Genomic DNA, 15,467 nt, shown 5'->3' with positions numbered 1-15,467 from the left:
TAGTAAAAAATATTAAGGAAATGTCTGAAAGAACCAATACAAAAGAGGAATTTTCTCAAGAATCATAAACTGAAATGTTCTCTTATGCATTAATAACAGTTGTCAAAATCCTATAAGAATTTATACAAGATTCATACGGGATCATAATTTAGAACCAACACCATCTGATAAAAATTAAAAACTTGATCTAGTTACTAAAAGCACCATTGTGATAACCATTAGAATAATACGCCTGTGTAAGATTTTAAACGGAATTTAAAGAACAGTAGGATTTCCATTTAATTATTTAGCAGACGCTTTTATACAAATCGACTTACAGTGAGGACAATAGAAGCTTTAGAAGATAACAGAAGATTTCCTTTATCTTTATTTTCCTTTATCTATCCAGTAAGACATGTTCTGATAAGGATTATACAATATCCAGTAGGAGTTCAAGGATTCTGTAGGATTTTCAGTTTGATTTGGTTAATTTCCATTGGAATCTTAATTGGTTCAAAATTATGAACCAAAGAAATTCTTTAAACACTTGGCTTGCTAATGTACAGTTAAAAATCCCACAGGGGGCGCTATAGAAATGTAAAAATCCTAAACAATTTCCTTTAAATGACTTTTAAGGTTTTACATGGGCATTTTATCTGACTGCTAAGAAAAAAACCCAAACTACAGTATGTGTTCTAAAAGATAAAGATTCTGGTTTGTGTTTTATTGAAGTCCTGTAAAAAAATAAAAAATAAAATAATAATAATAATAATAATAATAATTTTCAGTTGGATTTTGTAGGATTTTGTCTAGAGTAAAGTAGATGCTTTCATACCAAATCACCCACAAGTTACAGAGTACCACCTGCAGAGTGTTCCTGTAATTCAGCTGGTATAGCATGACCAGAGCAACACCAAGTTCACAGGTTTGGATCTCAAGGAATGCATATTAAAATAATAAAAAACACTGTTAAGCTTGACCACACCAAGTCGTTCTGAATAAAAGCACATCTGCCTGATGCATAAATAAGAACTAAAACACTAACTGCCAAGTAAGAATGTCACAACAAAGAGAACATTTCTCTTATTCAACCTGTGAGTTATTAACCTGTTTAGGGCATGCAATATTTCAAGGTTAATGTCCTCTCTCTTTCCTTCTAACTCGCCCTTTCTTTGACTACCTGAGGTGATTGTGGCCCCTCCCATATATCCAGTTCTCTGGCCCCCTTTCAAATAACACACAGACGGTTCAATGAGCTCTTTGTGGGGGGTTAAGGTATGCAGTGAAAGCGTTTGTGTGTGTGCATGAGAGGGAGAGAGTTCCCTTGTTCTGTTAGTACCTAGTGGATTCATAAGGACTGGGCACAACTCTGGAGGATCAACTTAAAGGTGTGTGTGTGTGTGAACAGAATTACAACAGAAAAGGCAGGGAAACAGGAGGAGGAAAGAGAAGAGTGTAAAACAAGAAGAGGACACAAATCAGAGAGGGGAAAGAAGGTATGAATGCATTTGTTTCTGTTTGGCATGTGTTCTTCAATCAGTCTTTGGGACGTTATGTGTATCTGTTTGTCATGGTAACAATAAACTGTCAGTACTTACTATTAGAATACATGCAATAACTACACTGCTTTCGCTCTTAACAAAATACTACAGTTGAATCAGAGTGTTTTGCTTTTGCCTTATGTGTAATACAAGATTAATTAGGTACTATTGTTCTGGTGAGCTGCCGGCTTTCCAGACTGGGTCTGAATGACTTTATGTAAGTCCAGATCCGTACTGCAGTCAGATACTCCCAGTGAGACTCATAAATGGCTCTGTTCAAATATGTTTTGAGTTCTTTTTCACAATCTGTTCCGGCTTGCAATAGTAGATTTCAGTATTTGTATGTCATTTATCTTTCATTAAGTCTGCCACTAATGTTTCTGACACTGTTAAACAAGTCACATTTTCTTTGTTGCAAAAAGCCTCTGGATTTTAAAGGACTAAATTTATGGTGCTGAAGTGATACAGAAACTAGTAAACAGAAATTTCCAGTAAGTTTAGCAGGTGTCTGTGTTCATTTTTCTCTATTGTGTATTGTGCTCAGGTATGTATCCTATTACAGGAGCTATTGCATAACACTATATTAGCCTGGGAAAATGGACCCAAATATTCTATTCTGTGTCTGTCCGTCTGTCTATCTATATAGTGAAAAGTGAAGTGACATACAGCCAAGTATGGTGACCCATACTCAGAATTCGTGCTCTGCATTTAACCATCCATCCAAAGTGCACACACACAGCAGTGAACATATTGCCGGCCGAGACTCAAACCCACAACCTTAGGGTTAGGAGTCAAACTCTCTAACCACGAGGCCACATTATTTACCATCACTGTCTCCACCTAAATGCCTTGCTTTATCTAAAGTATGTTTATCTATCTCTGTTTGTCTGTCTGCAAGGCCTATAAATTTCATGTCTGTCAAGCCTTTTCAAAGTCTGTCTTGATAAACTTTGCTTTTCTAGTTAAAAATTACAGTTACATGAATTTATTTGCAAGTCAGTTCATTCAATTAATTCTTCATTCTGCTTTCGTACATTTGAATTACAGATTTGAATTCCAATTCTGCATCATGTTTCCAATTCAAATTCAGAAACTGGAAAAGCATTCTCTTTCAGATTTGAATGACACACAATTCTATTACTCACAAATATGGCTTTCCATTGTTTCCTCTTCTAAATTCTAAATTTTTACGGTAGATGCTTCGTGTAAAAGTGTCTGCTAAATGAATACATGTAAATGCTGTTTTTGTGTTTGTGTGTTTTTCACAGGGTGATGCTCAGTGAGTGGTTTTGGTGGGATCGGCTATGGTTGCCGAGGCCGGTGATGTGGGCGGACCTACAGGACAGTGAGGGGCGTGTCTACGCCCGTGCTTCCCATTTGTACATCACTCTACCTGTAGCAGTCCTGCTGCTAGGCTTAAGAGCTTTATATGAAAGGTACACACACACAAGCTAAATGTTACTGAAAAGACCTGCTTACATCAGCATTAATTTACAAGCTGGTTTTTGCTGATTAGTGCTGACGAAAATGTATATCCATGCTTTTCATCAGGAACACTGAGCTGGTAAAGCCAGTTGGTCAAGGAATCTTTACTGCTTAAGCTAATTAATAAGTCTGGTGAGAACGCCAGCATTCAAAACACAACATGTATTATATGTCCTCATAATTACTGAAGTGCAGTGAACATCCCTGGTTAACAGCAGATGAAGGTGTGACTCTGTCTCGCTGCCTCTCCCTCAATCAACAGGCTGATCGCGGTGCCAGTTGCTGAGGCTCTTGGGGTTAAAGACAAAATTCGCATGAGAGCGTCACACAACCCCATACTGGAAAAATACTACAAAACTCACTCTAAAAATCCAACACAGGTAACCCCTGAAACACGCATTTTTAATGCATTCATATAATGGATTTATTCTCACTAATCGCATTTAATCTCAGAAAATGTTCAGATCAAATTCCACCCTAAAATCAGAAGAAAAAAAATAAAAATAAAAAAAGACTACTTTAAGGACCTTTAAGATTTTTTACATTATATTATTTTTAACAATTAAACAAATTACCCCAAAATTTTTAATCTTTGTTAACTTCCATTTATACGTATTTTGATGAATAATAATAATAATAATAATAATAATAATAATAATAATAATAATAATAATCAAACATTTTTAATGAACTAATTAATTATAAATTAAGAATAATTATCAAGTAATATATGCCAAGTTTTTGTGAAATTTACCCTAAAGAATTCTTCTGTACAGTATATTGTATAATAATATACCTTATAATAAGTTGAATGCTCTCATTAATTATTGTAATAGTAATGGCAATACGTTATAATAGAACATTAAATATAAACAGTATAATGCATTAAAACACATGATTAAATTCAAATATTAAATCCATTAGATTTTAAAATGCATTAGATTCTTTACAGGGGTAACCATGTGTATACTATAATACTGTATTATAATAGTAGTTCAGTTATTTATGAAAATATATAATGTCTCACAATATGTATAAGGTATTACAAACACACTGAAAAAAATGGATTTGAAACTATTTTCATTCAGAAATTGATTGAAATTTCAGAAATAATTACAAAGAATGGCAAACAGCACACTGAATTAAATGCACAATTTTGAAATACTGAAAACATAATTTGTTGTAAAATACTAATAATCTTTGTTTTACTTACAACTTTGAAAAATATTTTTTTACAGTGTACCTTTGGAACACCTTTTGAACACATTTGTAATGCATTACATAAACAGGCTTCAACAACCATCTCTAATAGAAACATATGTCCTATACATATGTATATATGTAGGGCCAGGACACGTTGACATATTAAGTATATGTGCTCAGTAATGTTTGTGTATGTTATGTACTTAGGCAGATATAAAAGGTGTGTGTAAAAAGTTGGGCTGGTCGGAAAGGCAGGTGGAGCGCTGGTTCCGCAGACGAAGGAACCAAGACAGACCCGGACTACTGAAGAAATTCAAAGAAGCCAGGTATATTTACACACACTAAACAAACTTTCCTGACTGACTCATTCGTATTTGGCCATATTTGACCTTTTAACCCTTTGTAACTCTGTGTATGTCTTTTATTAACAAAAGTATTTCCTTTCTGTAGTTGGCGGTTTGCCTTTTATCTGTGTTCATCTTTCGGGGGAGTGCTGGCTTTATATGATGTAAGTGTTTTTGTGTGTGTGTGTGTGTGTGTGTGTGTGTGGTTACCTCAGACTGCATATGAACATCTGAATGACCTCCAAACAGCTGTGTGCGTGCGTGTGTGTGTGTGTGTGTGTTCCAGCACATGCAGAGATTCTCAGGAGAGACCTTGAATCAGCATGTGTGTTTGTGAGAAATGCCTGTGGGGTAATTAGTAACATTTCCCAACTGTGAACAGCGCCAGTCTGATAGAAAGATCCACAAACGGGGACAATAACAGGCATGGACAGGCCCTGCACACACCCAAACACACACATACATTAATTTGTTAAGACAAGCATTACTATTACTACACTAGCGTATTAAATTTAGGCATGTAATCTCATATCCAACCATATCTATGGTTTAGGGTAGAGAATTATGGGTGGGCTCTTTTGAATTGGATTTTAAATGACACGGAAATAAATTTGTTGTTTTGAAGTACCTATAATTTACAAATTCACAAGAGCAAACTTGCAGGTTATCACAGTGATATTCAGACCAACGGCATGTCTGTGAGTAGCCTATGAAACTGCTTTTATACAACAATTCAATAAATAAGCAGGTAATGCTGAGTAACTTACATTTTAGACATAATATTCAAGGTTAGTTTGAGTATTTTTGCTCCACCACCGAACTGTTTGAATGAATCAAAAGTCGAGTATCTTCGAGTAATCGTAGTACTTAATTCCTATTAAATGAATCAATGTTTTGAACAAATCTGTTGATTCGAATGATTCAAAGATTCGTTCACTTGACGCCACCTACTGGCGTAACGATGCAACTACGAGAAAAAAAATAACATGAAAAATCCTCATCTCCAATACACAGATTGAAATATTAGTGTTTATTTTTATTCCATGGGATTATTTGAAAAATAAATAAATAAACTCTGAATGATATTGTTTTGTGCGACAGAAACCATGGTTTTATGATCTACGAGAAGTGTGGGCAGGATTTCCCAAACAAGTAAGTATAACCTATGGAAGAAAAGAAAAAAACACTACATTCGAGAGTTTTAAAAGCAAAAACAAATATACTGTACGAAGCACAGTGAAAAACCAGTCTGAATATTTGCATGCTGTGCTGGGAGGGTTGTGTTTGTGCAAGCATGTTTGTATGGTGGTTGGTTTTTAAATATGTTTGTTTTGTGTGTGTGTGTATGTGTGTGTCTGTGTGTGTGTGTGCAGTCACTGCTGGACTCTCAGTACTGGTATTACATCATTGAGATGAGTTTTTATGGTTCTTTACTGTTCAGTGTGGCTGCAGATGTAAAACGTAAGGTAAGGATGCACTATTTTCATTACATTATCAGTTATAAAGATTTCATCTTCTCTAAAAGATTTTGTATATGACATTATTAAGGTCACATCAAGGTCTGCAGGTAGCACAGCTAATAAGATCATAAAACAGTCAGTAAGCAATAATTAAATAAAGCAATATATCATTCAATGCAGGAAGTTTTACTAAATGAGTATTTTGCATTCATTAGATTAATACACTTTCGGATAAATTTTATGGGATTTGTAAATAACTGAAAACTTGATGGGAATATGAAGTTGCCATATCTTGAGAGATATGCCTTTCTAAGTGTATGGAGCTCTATTTCTCTCTGTGTCGATTTGTAGGACTTTAAGGAGCAGTTGGTCCATCACTGGGCCACTCTAACACTGCTGTCCTTCTCCTGGTGTGCCAATTACATTCGCATTGGCACACTGGTCATGCTGGTACACGACACATCCGATGTCCTACTCGAGGTGAGAGAGCGATAAACAGCGAAAGAAGAGTTAAACGTCTTAAAGTGAAGGATAGTTCACCCAAAAATGAAATTTGACTTATCTTAACATCGTCCCAAACCTGTATGGCTTACTTTCTTCTGTGGAACACTAAAGGAGATAATTGTATTTATAGTAGGAGATATTTTTTCCTTGTAGTAGATATATTTTTCTATTTCAGCATATTAGAATGATCAAATCAGCATATTAGAATGATTTCTGAAAGATCAAGTGATACAGAAGACTGGAGTAATGATGCTTAAAATTCAGCTTTGCATCACAGGAATAAATTACATTTAAAATATATTCAAATAGAAAACAGTTATTTTAAATTGAAATTATATTTTATAATATTTAGGTTTTTACTGTATTTCATTCAAAAACGTTAAAAAATCTTACCGACCCCAAACTTTTGAATGTCAGTGTATGTATAGGGTGTCTTGTGTTGTTGTTTTTCTGTTTCTCGAATCTGCTAAGATGTTCAACTATGCTGGATGGGAGACGACCTGCAACAGTATCTTTGTGGTGTTCGCTCTGGTCTTCATGGTAACAAGACTCATTATCTTCCCTTTCTGGTAAGTGTGTGACAGAGGTAAATGAGTGGGAGGTTTTAGGGTTACGTTTGTTAAATTTTGTGTGTGTCGTGAGTACAGGTTGATCCACTGTACGTGGGTGTATCCTCTGGACCAGTTTGAACCCTTTTTCGGCTATTATTTCTTTAACGTCATGCTTGTGGTGCTGCTGTTATTGCACATGTTCTGGGCTTCCCTGATCCTCCGCATGGTCAAAAAGTTTCTTTTCGGCAAAGTGAGTTTCCATTGTTCTTCATATAAAATAACTAATAAAGCAGTATGTGCATTTTAGTGATTTTCTTGAAAATAAATAACTAAATGCACAAAATTAATTCTCTTTCATTCTCTTTAGCTGAAGGGTGATGAGCGCAGCGATGAAGAAGAGGATGAGGAGTGTTCTGAGGAAGACTACACACACACCTACACTAATGGATCAGTTAACGGACTGTCTAATGGCCATTGACACAGGGAGACCTTCCATAAATAGCCTTTTGATGCCATGCATGCATGTATGTCCACATTGGACATGATTCATCTGTGAATTTTTCATTTTTACATAGCCTTTCATATTAAGGTTTGTATATGTACAGATATTATAAATAAAATACAAATTATTAATCAAAATAACAGCAATGATATAACTAAAAAAAACTAAAACTTAAAAATTAAAACTTTTCATAATTCTCCAATCCAAACAAATACATCATTTATTTGAAAGTCTCTAATTCTCATCAAGACTGCATTTATTTGATCAAAAATACAGTAAAAACAGTAATATTGTGAAAATAGTTGAAAATAGTAAAATCAATGCTGAAAATAGTTGTGCTGCTTAATATTTTTGTGGTACATTTTATCAGGATGAATAGAAAGTTCAAACAAACAGCATCTATTTCAAATAGAAATCCTTTGTAACATCAATGTCTTTACTGTCACTTTTGATTAACTGAATGAATCCTTGCTGAATAAAAGTATTAATCTTACTGACCCTGAACTTTCTAATTGTACTCTATGTTATGCAATATACAACATTGCATACTAATAATACAATATGAATATGAAGAGTAATATATAGTGACAAACACTATTAACAAACAAAAAAAAATCTCAGTATTTCACTCATATTCAGAAAGTGTCATTCTATAAACCAGGCAGATCCTCTCAGATACTCCATGTAGCGCTCATATTGTTGATGTACTCTTCATCATCAGGGATTTCAATACTCAGGCCCTCATAATAGTCCTCAAACTCAGCGCAGGACACAGTCTTTGTGATCTTTCCTGCTTCCTGTACAAAGGGCAGGAAGTCAGGGTTCAGACCGGCTTCTTTCAACAGTTCGACATAAGAATGGTAATAAATTCATAAACATCAATCATCCATGTGGTCTATGCAGTAATATTACTCTTGTAAATTTGTTGCAAGAGTGAAGGTCAGGTACACTCATTCCTAATCGTATCTGTAAAATGAACTCTATACAGGCTTTTTGAAATTAATACTGAAGTACCACAAGTTTAACATTCAATGTTTGTCATGAAATATTGACTGACATTGAATAAACTCAATTATAATACCACTGCCTGTAAGCCAGAGACTAAATGACCAGTGGCTCACCAAGTGCTGTGTCAAACTTTGTTTGCCTCTATATTTTTCAATATCACTCAGGAAAATGGAGCCTGTTTTATTTGGGTCAAGCTTTACATAAACCGAAAAAAAAGAGGAGAGAGAGAAAGATATAAATATTCAAAACAGCAGCAAATGGCCAGAATGGAAAGCCGAAAACGCAAGTGGTCATGTAAACGCGGTAACCTGTTTTCTTTTATGGTAGTAAGATCATAAACGGCGTAAACGGGTCGACACGGGTAGTTTTTTATTGCCTCTTACCCCGATTTCGCTCGGCATGTAAACGCAATAACCCGCTTCCTGTCGGCTTATTGAAGTGCGCACGTGTGATACGTGACAGATTTAAGTGCATCTAGACAGAGGAAACATTTTGCACTAAAGAAAGAAGGAAATATATCCCAAAAGCAGACTCTTTCATTCCTCAGAAAATTATAAAAGTGTTCTCATCTCGTGCAGCAGAGGTGGTTCAGTAAAACGCTGCATTTATAACTGCATGGGAGGATATATGAGCTGTAAGTTTCGCGCTGACATGTTGCAAGCTTTACTTATCACAACTGACAAACGGAAAACGGAGTCAGATCCCATGAGTCAGATGCGCAAATCATTCTATTTTGACGTCACATAAGTAACAGAGCTCGACGGCGTCCTCTGGAGGACGAAAGCAGTCTGGCTGGTCTGGTACCTTCAGGAAGATGGCTTTTCTATTCTCGCCCATCTCCCTGGTAACAGCACGCATCACATCAGCGGTGTTCACCCGCCCAAAAGCACGCCGACTCACAATCCTCCACACCGCCTCGAAGTCCTGTCACACACGGAACACGCTAATGTAACGACTCAACATGCTCACATAATGTGCTACTGTACATCAACATGCTTTCCTACAGCCTCATCACTTCTGCTAGATAGATAGATAGATAGATAGATAGATAGATAGATAGATAGATAGATAGATAGATAGATAGATAGATAGATAGATAGATAGATAGATTTTTGCAAATGCAAAATTTATTTTTTAACTTGTTTTGAAATGAGCTTTTATATTTCTAAATACATCTTATGAGTTCAATGTTATGCATTATTTGATTTCTCTTTACCTGTGGAGTGAGGCACAGCAGCTCCATCAGAGGCCGCCTGAAATGCTCTTTTTGCTGAATACTATCAGCCTTTAGATCTAAGTTCTTCAAAAATCCACTTAAACTGAAAAACATCCCAAACGCACGTCAACTTGGCCCATCATGCACTGTACCTGCAAAACATCCCACAATCAGAGCTCTGGATTCCAATTCAAGCATTCTGTGACTGTTTAATTGAATGTAGCTCCCTTTAGGGTGAAGTGTGTGATTTCATTCAGTGTGCATTTTTAAAGAATTTAACCTGACAGCTTAAAAATGTAATGCGCATGGTGCAAGACCAGATTGATGAATTTGATTTCAAAGTAGCCAGTTTCAGCAAGGGTGCATTAAACTGATCAAAAGTGTCAATAAATATATTTATGTTTTCCATTCAGAAAAGATTCCACAAAAAATATGAAAATATTAAAAATGTGAAGCACGACTGTTTTCAACATTGATAGTAATGTTTCTTGAGCAGCAAATCAGCTTATTAGAATGATTTCTGAAGGATCATGTGACACTGAAGACTGGAGTAATGATGCTGAAATTACAGGAATAAATTACTTCAATTACTTTAAGTTGTAATATTTCACAATATTACTATTTTTATGTTTGAACACAAGCGACACCTTACCAATTGGCATGTCATGCAATTAATCCGATCAGAAATTTTGACAGCTCCAATTTTAACATTAAAAATGACATCACCTTATAAACAGGTTTGTGTGGGTGAGAAACATTCTGGATGAATATGTATGCATTTTAATAAGAAATGTTTGTGTGTAAGAAAAAGGCTTGTGCTAAGTAATAACCTTGAATTTCCTTTAGAGCGTTTCGATCGTGGATTTCCTCTTCAGAGAGACGATGTAAAGTTTCCCCAGACTGAGTTCTGTGCCAAAGAAACACTCTTGATTCCTCTCACTAGCGCACGTGTGGGTGTGGGTGGGTGTGTGTGTGAGAGAGTGGTACATACAGCAGGGCTCCCTTGGCTGTGTTATCCACATCAGTAACTCTGAGGGTCAGGCACGGCTGCTGTCTCAGACTTTGTGGGAGGTGTGGGCCGTCTGCACAGAAATGAAGCTCGGCACCCTGGGTGATGTAGGCAGAGTGTTAATGAATTAATATTAGTCCATGTGTGTGTGACAGATGATGAGTGTGGTGAACCTGTGAGATGTCCTGCGGGCAGTACGGCCTCCCTCTGTTCAAATACACACCACGCGCGATAAAGTGCAGTGCGTTCCATCTGAAAGAGTTTTGATCCACAATTATCTTTTCAGACACCTAAATGTGGAGGAAAACTATGTGTGAGCTGTATTTGTGTAAATACAAAGCATTATAGCCTTACCTGTTTTTACCTAAATTTTGGTACTCGTACACGACCATTTACTATTAACAAAAAAAAGAAAACAATAATTTTTCAACACGCTTCACATTCACACATATATATCAAACCCATGCAAATTACAAAATAAAACACTAAAAATGGCTTAAAGTAAGTAAGTAGCTGTGACTACCTTGATAAAATCCTGGCTTGAAAGCAGACTTCTGATTTCTTTTATCCGCAGACATAAAATGCAAACGTACTTTGGGTACAACAAAACCCCTCCTTTTTTAAATTTTTTTCCTGTAAATGTAACTTATGGTTTTTTAGATGAGTTATGGATATTTAATTAGAGTTTCTGGTAGCATTTTAGATAATTGCAATGAAGTACAAACAAACAGCAGTCTTGCAAAAATTTTAGATTGGTGGTTCAAGACAGGATCAGTGAAAATGATTGAGTCGAATGAATCTGTAATTTTTGTTTGTGAAATTGAGGTTTAAAACCACTGCTTTCTGCTTTAAAAATGTTCTTTCTTTCTTTATTTTAACACAGTAGTTCTAAAACTTTTTTGTCAGCCAAATCCTTTTGACCTAAAATATTTACTCAAAAACCAAAAATACTTGAAATACCTCAAATACTCAAAATAAACAGTTTTAAGTTAATATTTCAATAATTTTACGACACATTTGCATGTTCACTGTTTTCTGATGTCAGTTAATGGTCCCGGAAATACAGGTAAACAAATAAAATGTTTAATCTTTTAGTAAATGTTTTATTTTGATTGGTTTTCATTTGAAATTATTTATTTTAAAAACATAATTTTACATTAATTATATTAATGATTAGCTTTTCATCAAATCTTGAACCCCCTGCAGTTCCCTCTCAAATCCCCAGTTTGGGAAACTTTGATTTAATGGCTGCTTTTACCTAAAGCAGTAAAATCAAAATGTAAACTGACATATATTATATATATATATGTATATATATATATATATATATATATATATATGTGTGTGTGTGTGTGTGTGTGTGTGTGTGTATGTGTATTTGAAATTTAGATTTTTCCCTTCGAATATTATGTTGGACAACACAATTGCAAGATTCTAACTGAGAACTTTTATGTTCTCATGCTATTATATTTTCTAAAGAAAATGTGAGTGGTACTTCCAAAACTGGCCATCACGATTACTGAGTGCTTGTGGGTAGCTGCAAAGGAGTTGCTATGTGGTTGTGAAGGTGTCCAGAGTGATTTTTTTGCATGCATATATGCGGCTGCCAAAGTTTAAGATTAGTGATTTGTTCAAATCAATATGAGCAATAATAATAGTGGCGCTTTCCTTAGCAAAAACATCTATTATGTAGAAAAATACAAAAATATCAAAATAAAAATGAAAGTAACCACTGTGACCTTCTACAAATCCATGAGTATGAGACAGAAGGGGAGAAAGAGAGCGTTTAGTGTCTGAGTCATGTATGTGTGTGGGTTTTACTTAGTGTGGTTGAGAGTTCTCCTGTAGCGTGGAGGGACACTCATGGGACTGACAGACACAGCATTCTGCTCCGGATCACTAATGACAGCCCTGCGTGAGCATCAGAGAAACCCTCACGATGTTATTACTCACCACAAACTGAGAACAAAAATGGAACAGAGAGAGAAAGGAACGGATACTGACCTTGACAGCTGATCCACCATAACCTGCTCAATTACTGTTTGCAGTTTCCTGTCCTCGGTAAGCTCCTCCTACTCACAAACACATAAATATGTCATCCAATCACATAATATGCTCACATAGGACTTCTGGAGCATAACAAACACCCTCCTCCAGGGGGAGACAACAAAAACATGTAAAAGATATTTGGTCTGAATGGAGGTCAACAGAGTAAACTGCTTTTGTGTGGAAACATAATAAATGTTTGAAAAAAAAATCATAAATTGCTTTTGTGTAGGAACATGATAAATGTGTGGGGGAAAAATATATATATATAAAAAGGCACAAGATGCTTAATCTAAACACTTGTAGTTATATACAGCAGGGTTATTATAGGTAACTAAAACCATAAACAAATGTTGTTACTTGAAAGAAAAGAAAGCCTTATTCATTGTAATTGTACTGGAGAAGAATAGCAGTACTTTAAAATCATTCTTCTTTGTTCCACAGAAAAAAAGAGACCTATATTACGACACGATTGTAATTTTTAGGTGATTTAAGATCATTTTGAATGAGTACCTGCTTTGATTGCAGTCAGTTCTCCTGTGAAAATCTTGATAGCAGCATCTTTTGGAATTATGGGGAAATGCTGTTCAAAACGACATTTACTGTACATTAAATCCACTTGGACTCTATTTGCGTAATCAAGTTAATAAACTACACAGCATCATGTCTTGTTATCCCACCTCCTCCTCCGTGTCTTGCAGGGTCTCTAACTTTAGCGCTGGAACTCTGTGATTTATTTCATTATTAAATAACTTGCATAAATAATTAATGAACAACTCATGGTTCTACAGATAAATATTATACAGCTCTGAAAAACAAACAAACAAAAAAAAGAGACCACTCCAAATTCTTCTTAAATCAGCATCTCTACATGTATGGCATGTATGTATGACTCCTAGGGACAGGGCAAAGCTAGAACAAAGCCCTTCATCAATGAGAAGCAAAGAAGAGCCAGGCTGGGGTTTGCAAAAGACCATCAGAATTGAATCATCTCTGATGAGTCCAATCTTCAGCTTTGCCCAACACCTGCAAGCAATGTTCCTCAACTCTGAGGATTGGTTTTTCCAGCAGGTCAATCCTCCACGCAACACAGCCGGGTCAGTCAAGGTGTGGATGGAGGACCACCAGATAAGGACCCTGTCATGGCCAGCCCAAACTCTAGACCTGAACGTCACTTAAAACCTCTGGAATGTGATCAAGAGGAAGATGGATGGTCACAAGCCATCAAACAAAGCCACAGTTGGCATAAAGCTGTGATTGAAAATCAGGGTTATTCCACTAAATATTGATTTCTGAACTGTTCCTAAGTTAAAACATTAGTATGGTGTTGATAACAAAAAATGCATGTGAACTTGTTTTCTTTACTTTATTTGAGGACTGAAGACACTGCATCTTTTTTGTTCATTTGACCAGTTTTGCAAATAAATGCTCTAAATGGCAATGTGTTTGTTTGGAATTTGGGAGAAATGTTGCCAGTAGTTTATAGAATAAAACAAAAATGTTAATTTTACTAAAAACACCTCTATATAAATAGTAAAACCAGAGAAACCGAACATTTTGCAATGGGTTCTTAATTTTTTCCAGCGCTGTATGTGTTTGTAGCTTTTATTATTTCTCTAAACTTACTCTCCTGGCCTCGGCCCGCGGTTTGTTCCAGATATATTATAAATATGCATATAAATGGACATAATATTTAAAACACGTAACTTCTGTTTGTTTTAAAAAGCCACTACGCACTTACCTGTTGCACACTTTTCTGTAAAGGCGAAAATTTCACGTTTGCTTTCATTATTAGTGGTGCTGTCCACTATTAACAGTTGTGCAAATTAACAGGTTTTAAGCATGGTTTTAAGACGGGTTTCACTTCCACGCTCCTGTTGCTGTGGTGATTTTAAACCCATCACACGTGTCTGTGCTTATGAAAGGATTGTGGGTAACGTCTTCTGAAATGCCCAAATTAAATGGAAAATAAATACCGTGTTAATGCATTTTTGAAGACTATCATGAATGAGACTTGCATAAAATCAATTAGTATATAAAGATAAAATACAGTAAAATATATAGTAAAATATGCTAAAATATAATAAAAATATGCTATTAAGGAACACATTTTGAAACGTAATTACGCAAAATGTAAGTACCCCGTTTCTATAATTAATTAAAATGTAAAAATACATTTTAAATCTAAATGTAATAATATTGTAAAAGTTGCAAAAGTACTATATGTAAAAAAGCAAGCAAAAATGTAGCAAAATAATCAATTCTCATGTGTAGATGTTTACAATTAAGAGAAAAATAAATAAAAAAAATTGTAAACTAAAATTATTACAGAAAAAATATTTAAAATGCTGCAGCAAATTAAACCATTGTGTAAATGTTTATTTATATACAATTTAAAGCAAAATAAATGCAATAAATATTAGTAAACAAAAATTGTTGCAAAATTAATATAGGTAAAAATAAGTTATTAAAAAATATTTAAAATGCTGCTGCAAAACAATCCATTCACATGTGTAAATGTGTAAATTTAAATAGATACAGAAATAAAAACAAATATAAAAGTACTAGATGCAAAAAAATAAAATAAAATAAAATACACACCTCCTTTAACCGACCATC

General features: G+C 35.0%; 3 protein-coding genes across 6 annotated transcripts; 1 reads left to right on the top strand and 2 right to left on the bottom strand.

The window, feature by feature from the left end:
* The first annotated feature begins 1,190 nt into the window (after nt 1-1,190).
* LOC109110554 (ceramide synthase 2-like) lies at nt 1,191-7,703 on the top strand. Its single transcript, XM_042775623.1, has 11 exons — nt 1,191-1,475; nt 2,789-2,956; nt 3,268-3,385; nt 4,416-4,534; nt 4,659-4,716; nt 5,654-5,704; nt 5,926-6,018; nt 6,364-6,492; nt 6,979-7,085; nt 7,164-7,317; nt 7,435-7,703. The coding sequence occupies exons 2-11, from the start codon at nt 2,793-2,795 to the stop codon at nt 7,543-7,545; spliced, it is 1,104 nt and encodes a 367-aa protein (XP_042631557.1). The 5' UTR covers nt 1,191-1,475; nt 2,789-2,792; the 3' UTR covers nt 7,546-7,703.
* Nucleotides 7,704-7,978: 275 nt separating this feature from the next.
* On the bottom strand, nt 7,979-9,894 carry LOC122148609 (calcyphosin-2-like). The gene is made up of 3 exons (XM_042775628.1): nt 9,794-9,894; nt 9,382-9,501; nt 7,979-8,366 (listed from the first exon to the last, which is right to left on the bottom strand). Exons 1-3 carry the CDS (start codon nt 9,818-9,820, stop codon nt 8,241-8,243), a joined length of 273 nt encoding a protein of 90 aa, XP_042631562.1. The 5' UTR covers nt 9,821-9,894; the 3' UTR covers nt 7,979-8,240.
* Nucleotides 9,895-9,906: 12 nt separating this feature from the next.
* LOC109073251 (calcyphosin-2-like) lies at nt 9,907-14,789 on the bottom strand. 4 transcript variants are annotated; one of them, XM_042775627.1, is made up of 11 exons: nt 14,590-14,781; nt 13,529-14,032; nt 13,362-13,431; nt 12,807-12,874; nt 12,624-12,713; nt 11,326-11,363; nt 11,157-11,166; nt 10,976-11,054; nt 10,785-10,900; nt 10,624-10,700; nt 9,907-9,945 (listed from the first exon to the last, which is right to left on the bottom strand). In XM_042775627.1, exons 4-11 carry the CDS (start codon nt 12,824-12,826, stop codon nt 9,920-9,922), a joined length of 456 nt encoding a protein of 151 aa, XP_042631561.1. In that variant the 5' UTR covers nt 12,827-12,874; nt 13,362-13,431; nt 13,529-14,032; nt 14,590-14,781; the 3' UTR covers nt 9,907-9,919. The 4 variants fall into 4 exon arrangements, with proteins under 4 accessions (XP_042631561.1, XP_042631560.1, XP_042631558.1 ...); XM_042775626.1 differs by lacking the exon at nt 13,529-14,032; XM_042775624.1 differs by lacking the exons at nt 13,362-13,431; nt 13,529-14,032 and having other exon boundaries at nt 14,590-14,789.
* Between the last annotated feature and the right edge of the window lie 678 nt (nt 14,790-15,467).

The sequence above is a fragment of the Cyprinus carpio genome, chromosome A18 (assembly GCF_018340385.1).
Source record: "Cyprinus carpio isolate SPL01 chromosome A18, ASM1834038v1, whole genome shotgun sequence".
Taxonomy (NCBI): Eukaryota; Metazoa; Chordata; class Actinopteri; order Cypriniformes; family Cyprinidae; genus Cyprinus; species Cyprinus carpio.
This window is presented reverse-complemented; position numbering and strand designations above follow the sequence as displayed.

Excerpts from the sequence above, each read along its gene's own strand:
- LOC109110554 (XM_042775623.1), top strand. The coding sequence starts at position 2,793 with ATGCTCAGTGAGTGGTTTTGGTGGGATCGGCTATGGTTGCCGAGGCCG. Across the intron at positions 3,386-4,415 it reads ACTCTAAAAATCCAACACAG|GCAGATATAAAAGGTGTGTG; the intron begins GTAACCCCTGAA and ends TTATGTACTTAG. Across the intron at positions 7,086-7,163 it reads CTCATTATCTTCCCTTTCTG|GTTGATCCACTGTACGTGGG; the intron begins GTAAGTGTGTGA and ends TCGTGAGTACAG.
- LOC122148609 (XM_042775628.1), bottom strand. The coding sequence starts at position 9,820 with ATGGAGCTGCTGTGCCTCACTCCACAG. Across the intron at positions 9,502-9,793 it reads TGCTGTGCCTCACTCCACAG|GACTTCGAGGCGGTGTGGAG; the intron begins GTAAAGAGAAAT and ends CGTGTGTGACAG. Across the intron at positions 8,367-9,381 it reads GAAAAGCCATCTTCCTGAAG|GAAGCAGGAAAGATCACAAA; the intron begins GTACCAGACCAG and ends CCCTTTGTACAG.
- LOC109073251 (XM_042775624.1), bottom strand. The coding sequence starts at position 14,637 with ATGAAAGCAAACGTGAAATTTTCGCCTTTACAGAAAAGTGTGCAACAG. Across the intron at positions 10,901-10,975 it reads GCCCGCAGGACATCTCACAG|GGTGCCGAGCTTCATTTCTG; the intron begins GTTCACCACACT and ends TACATCACCCAG. Across the intron at positions 10,701-10,784 it reads ACAGCCAAGGGAGCCCTGCT|AACTCAGTCTGGGGAAACTT; the intron begins GTATGTACCACT and ends TCTTTGGCACAG.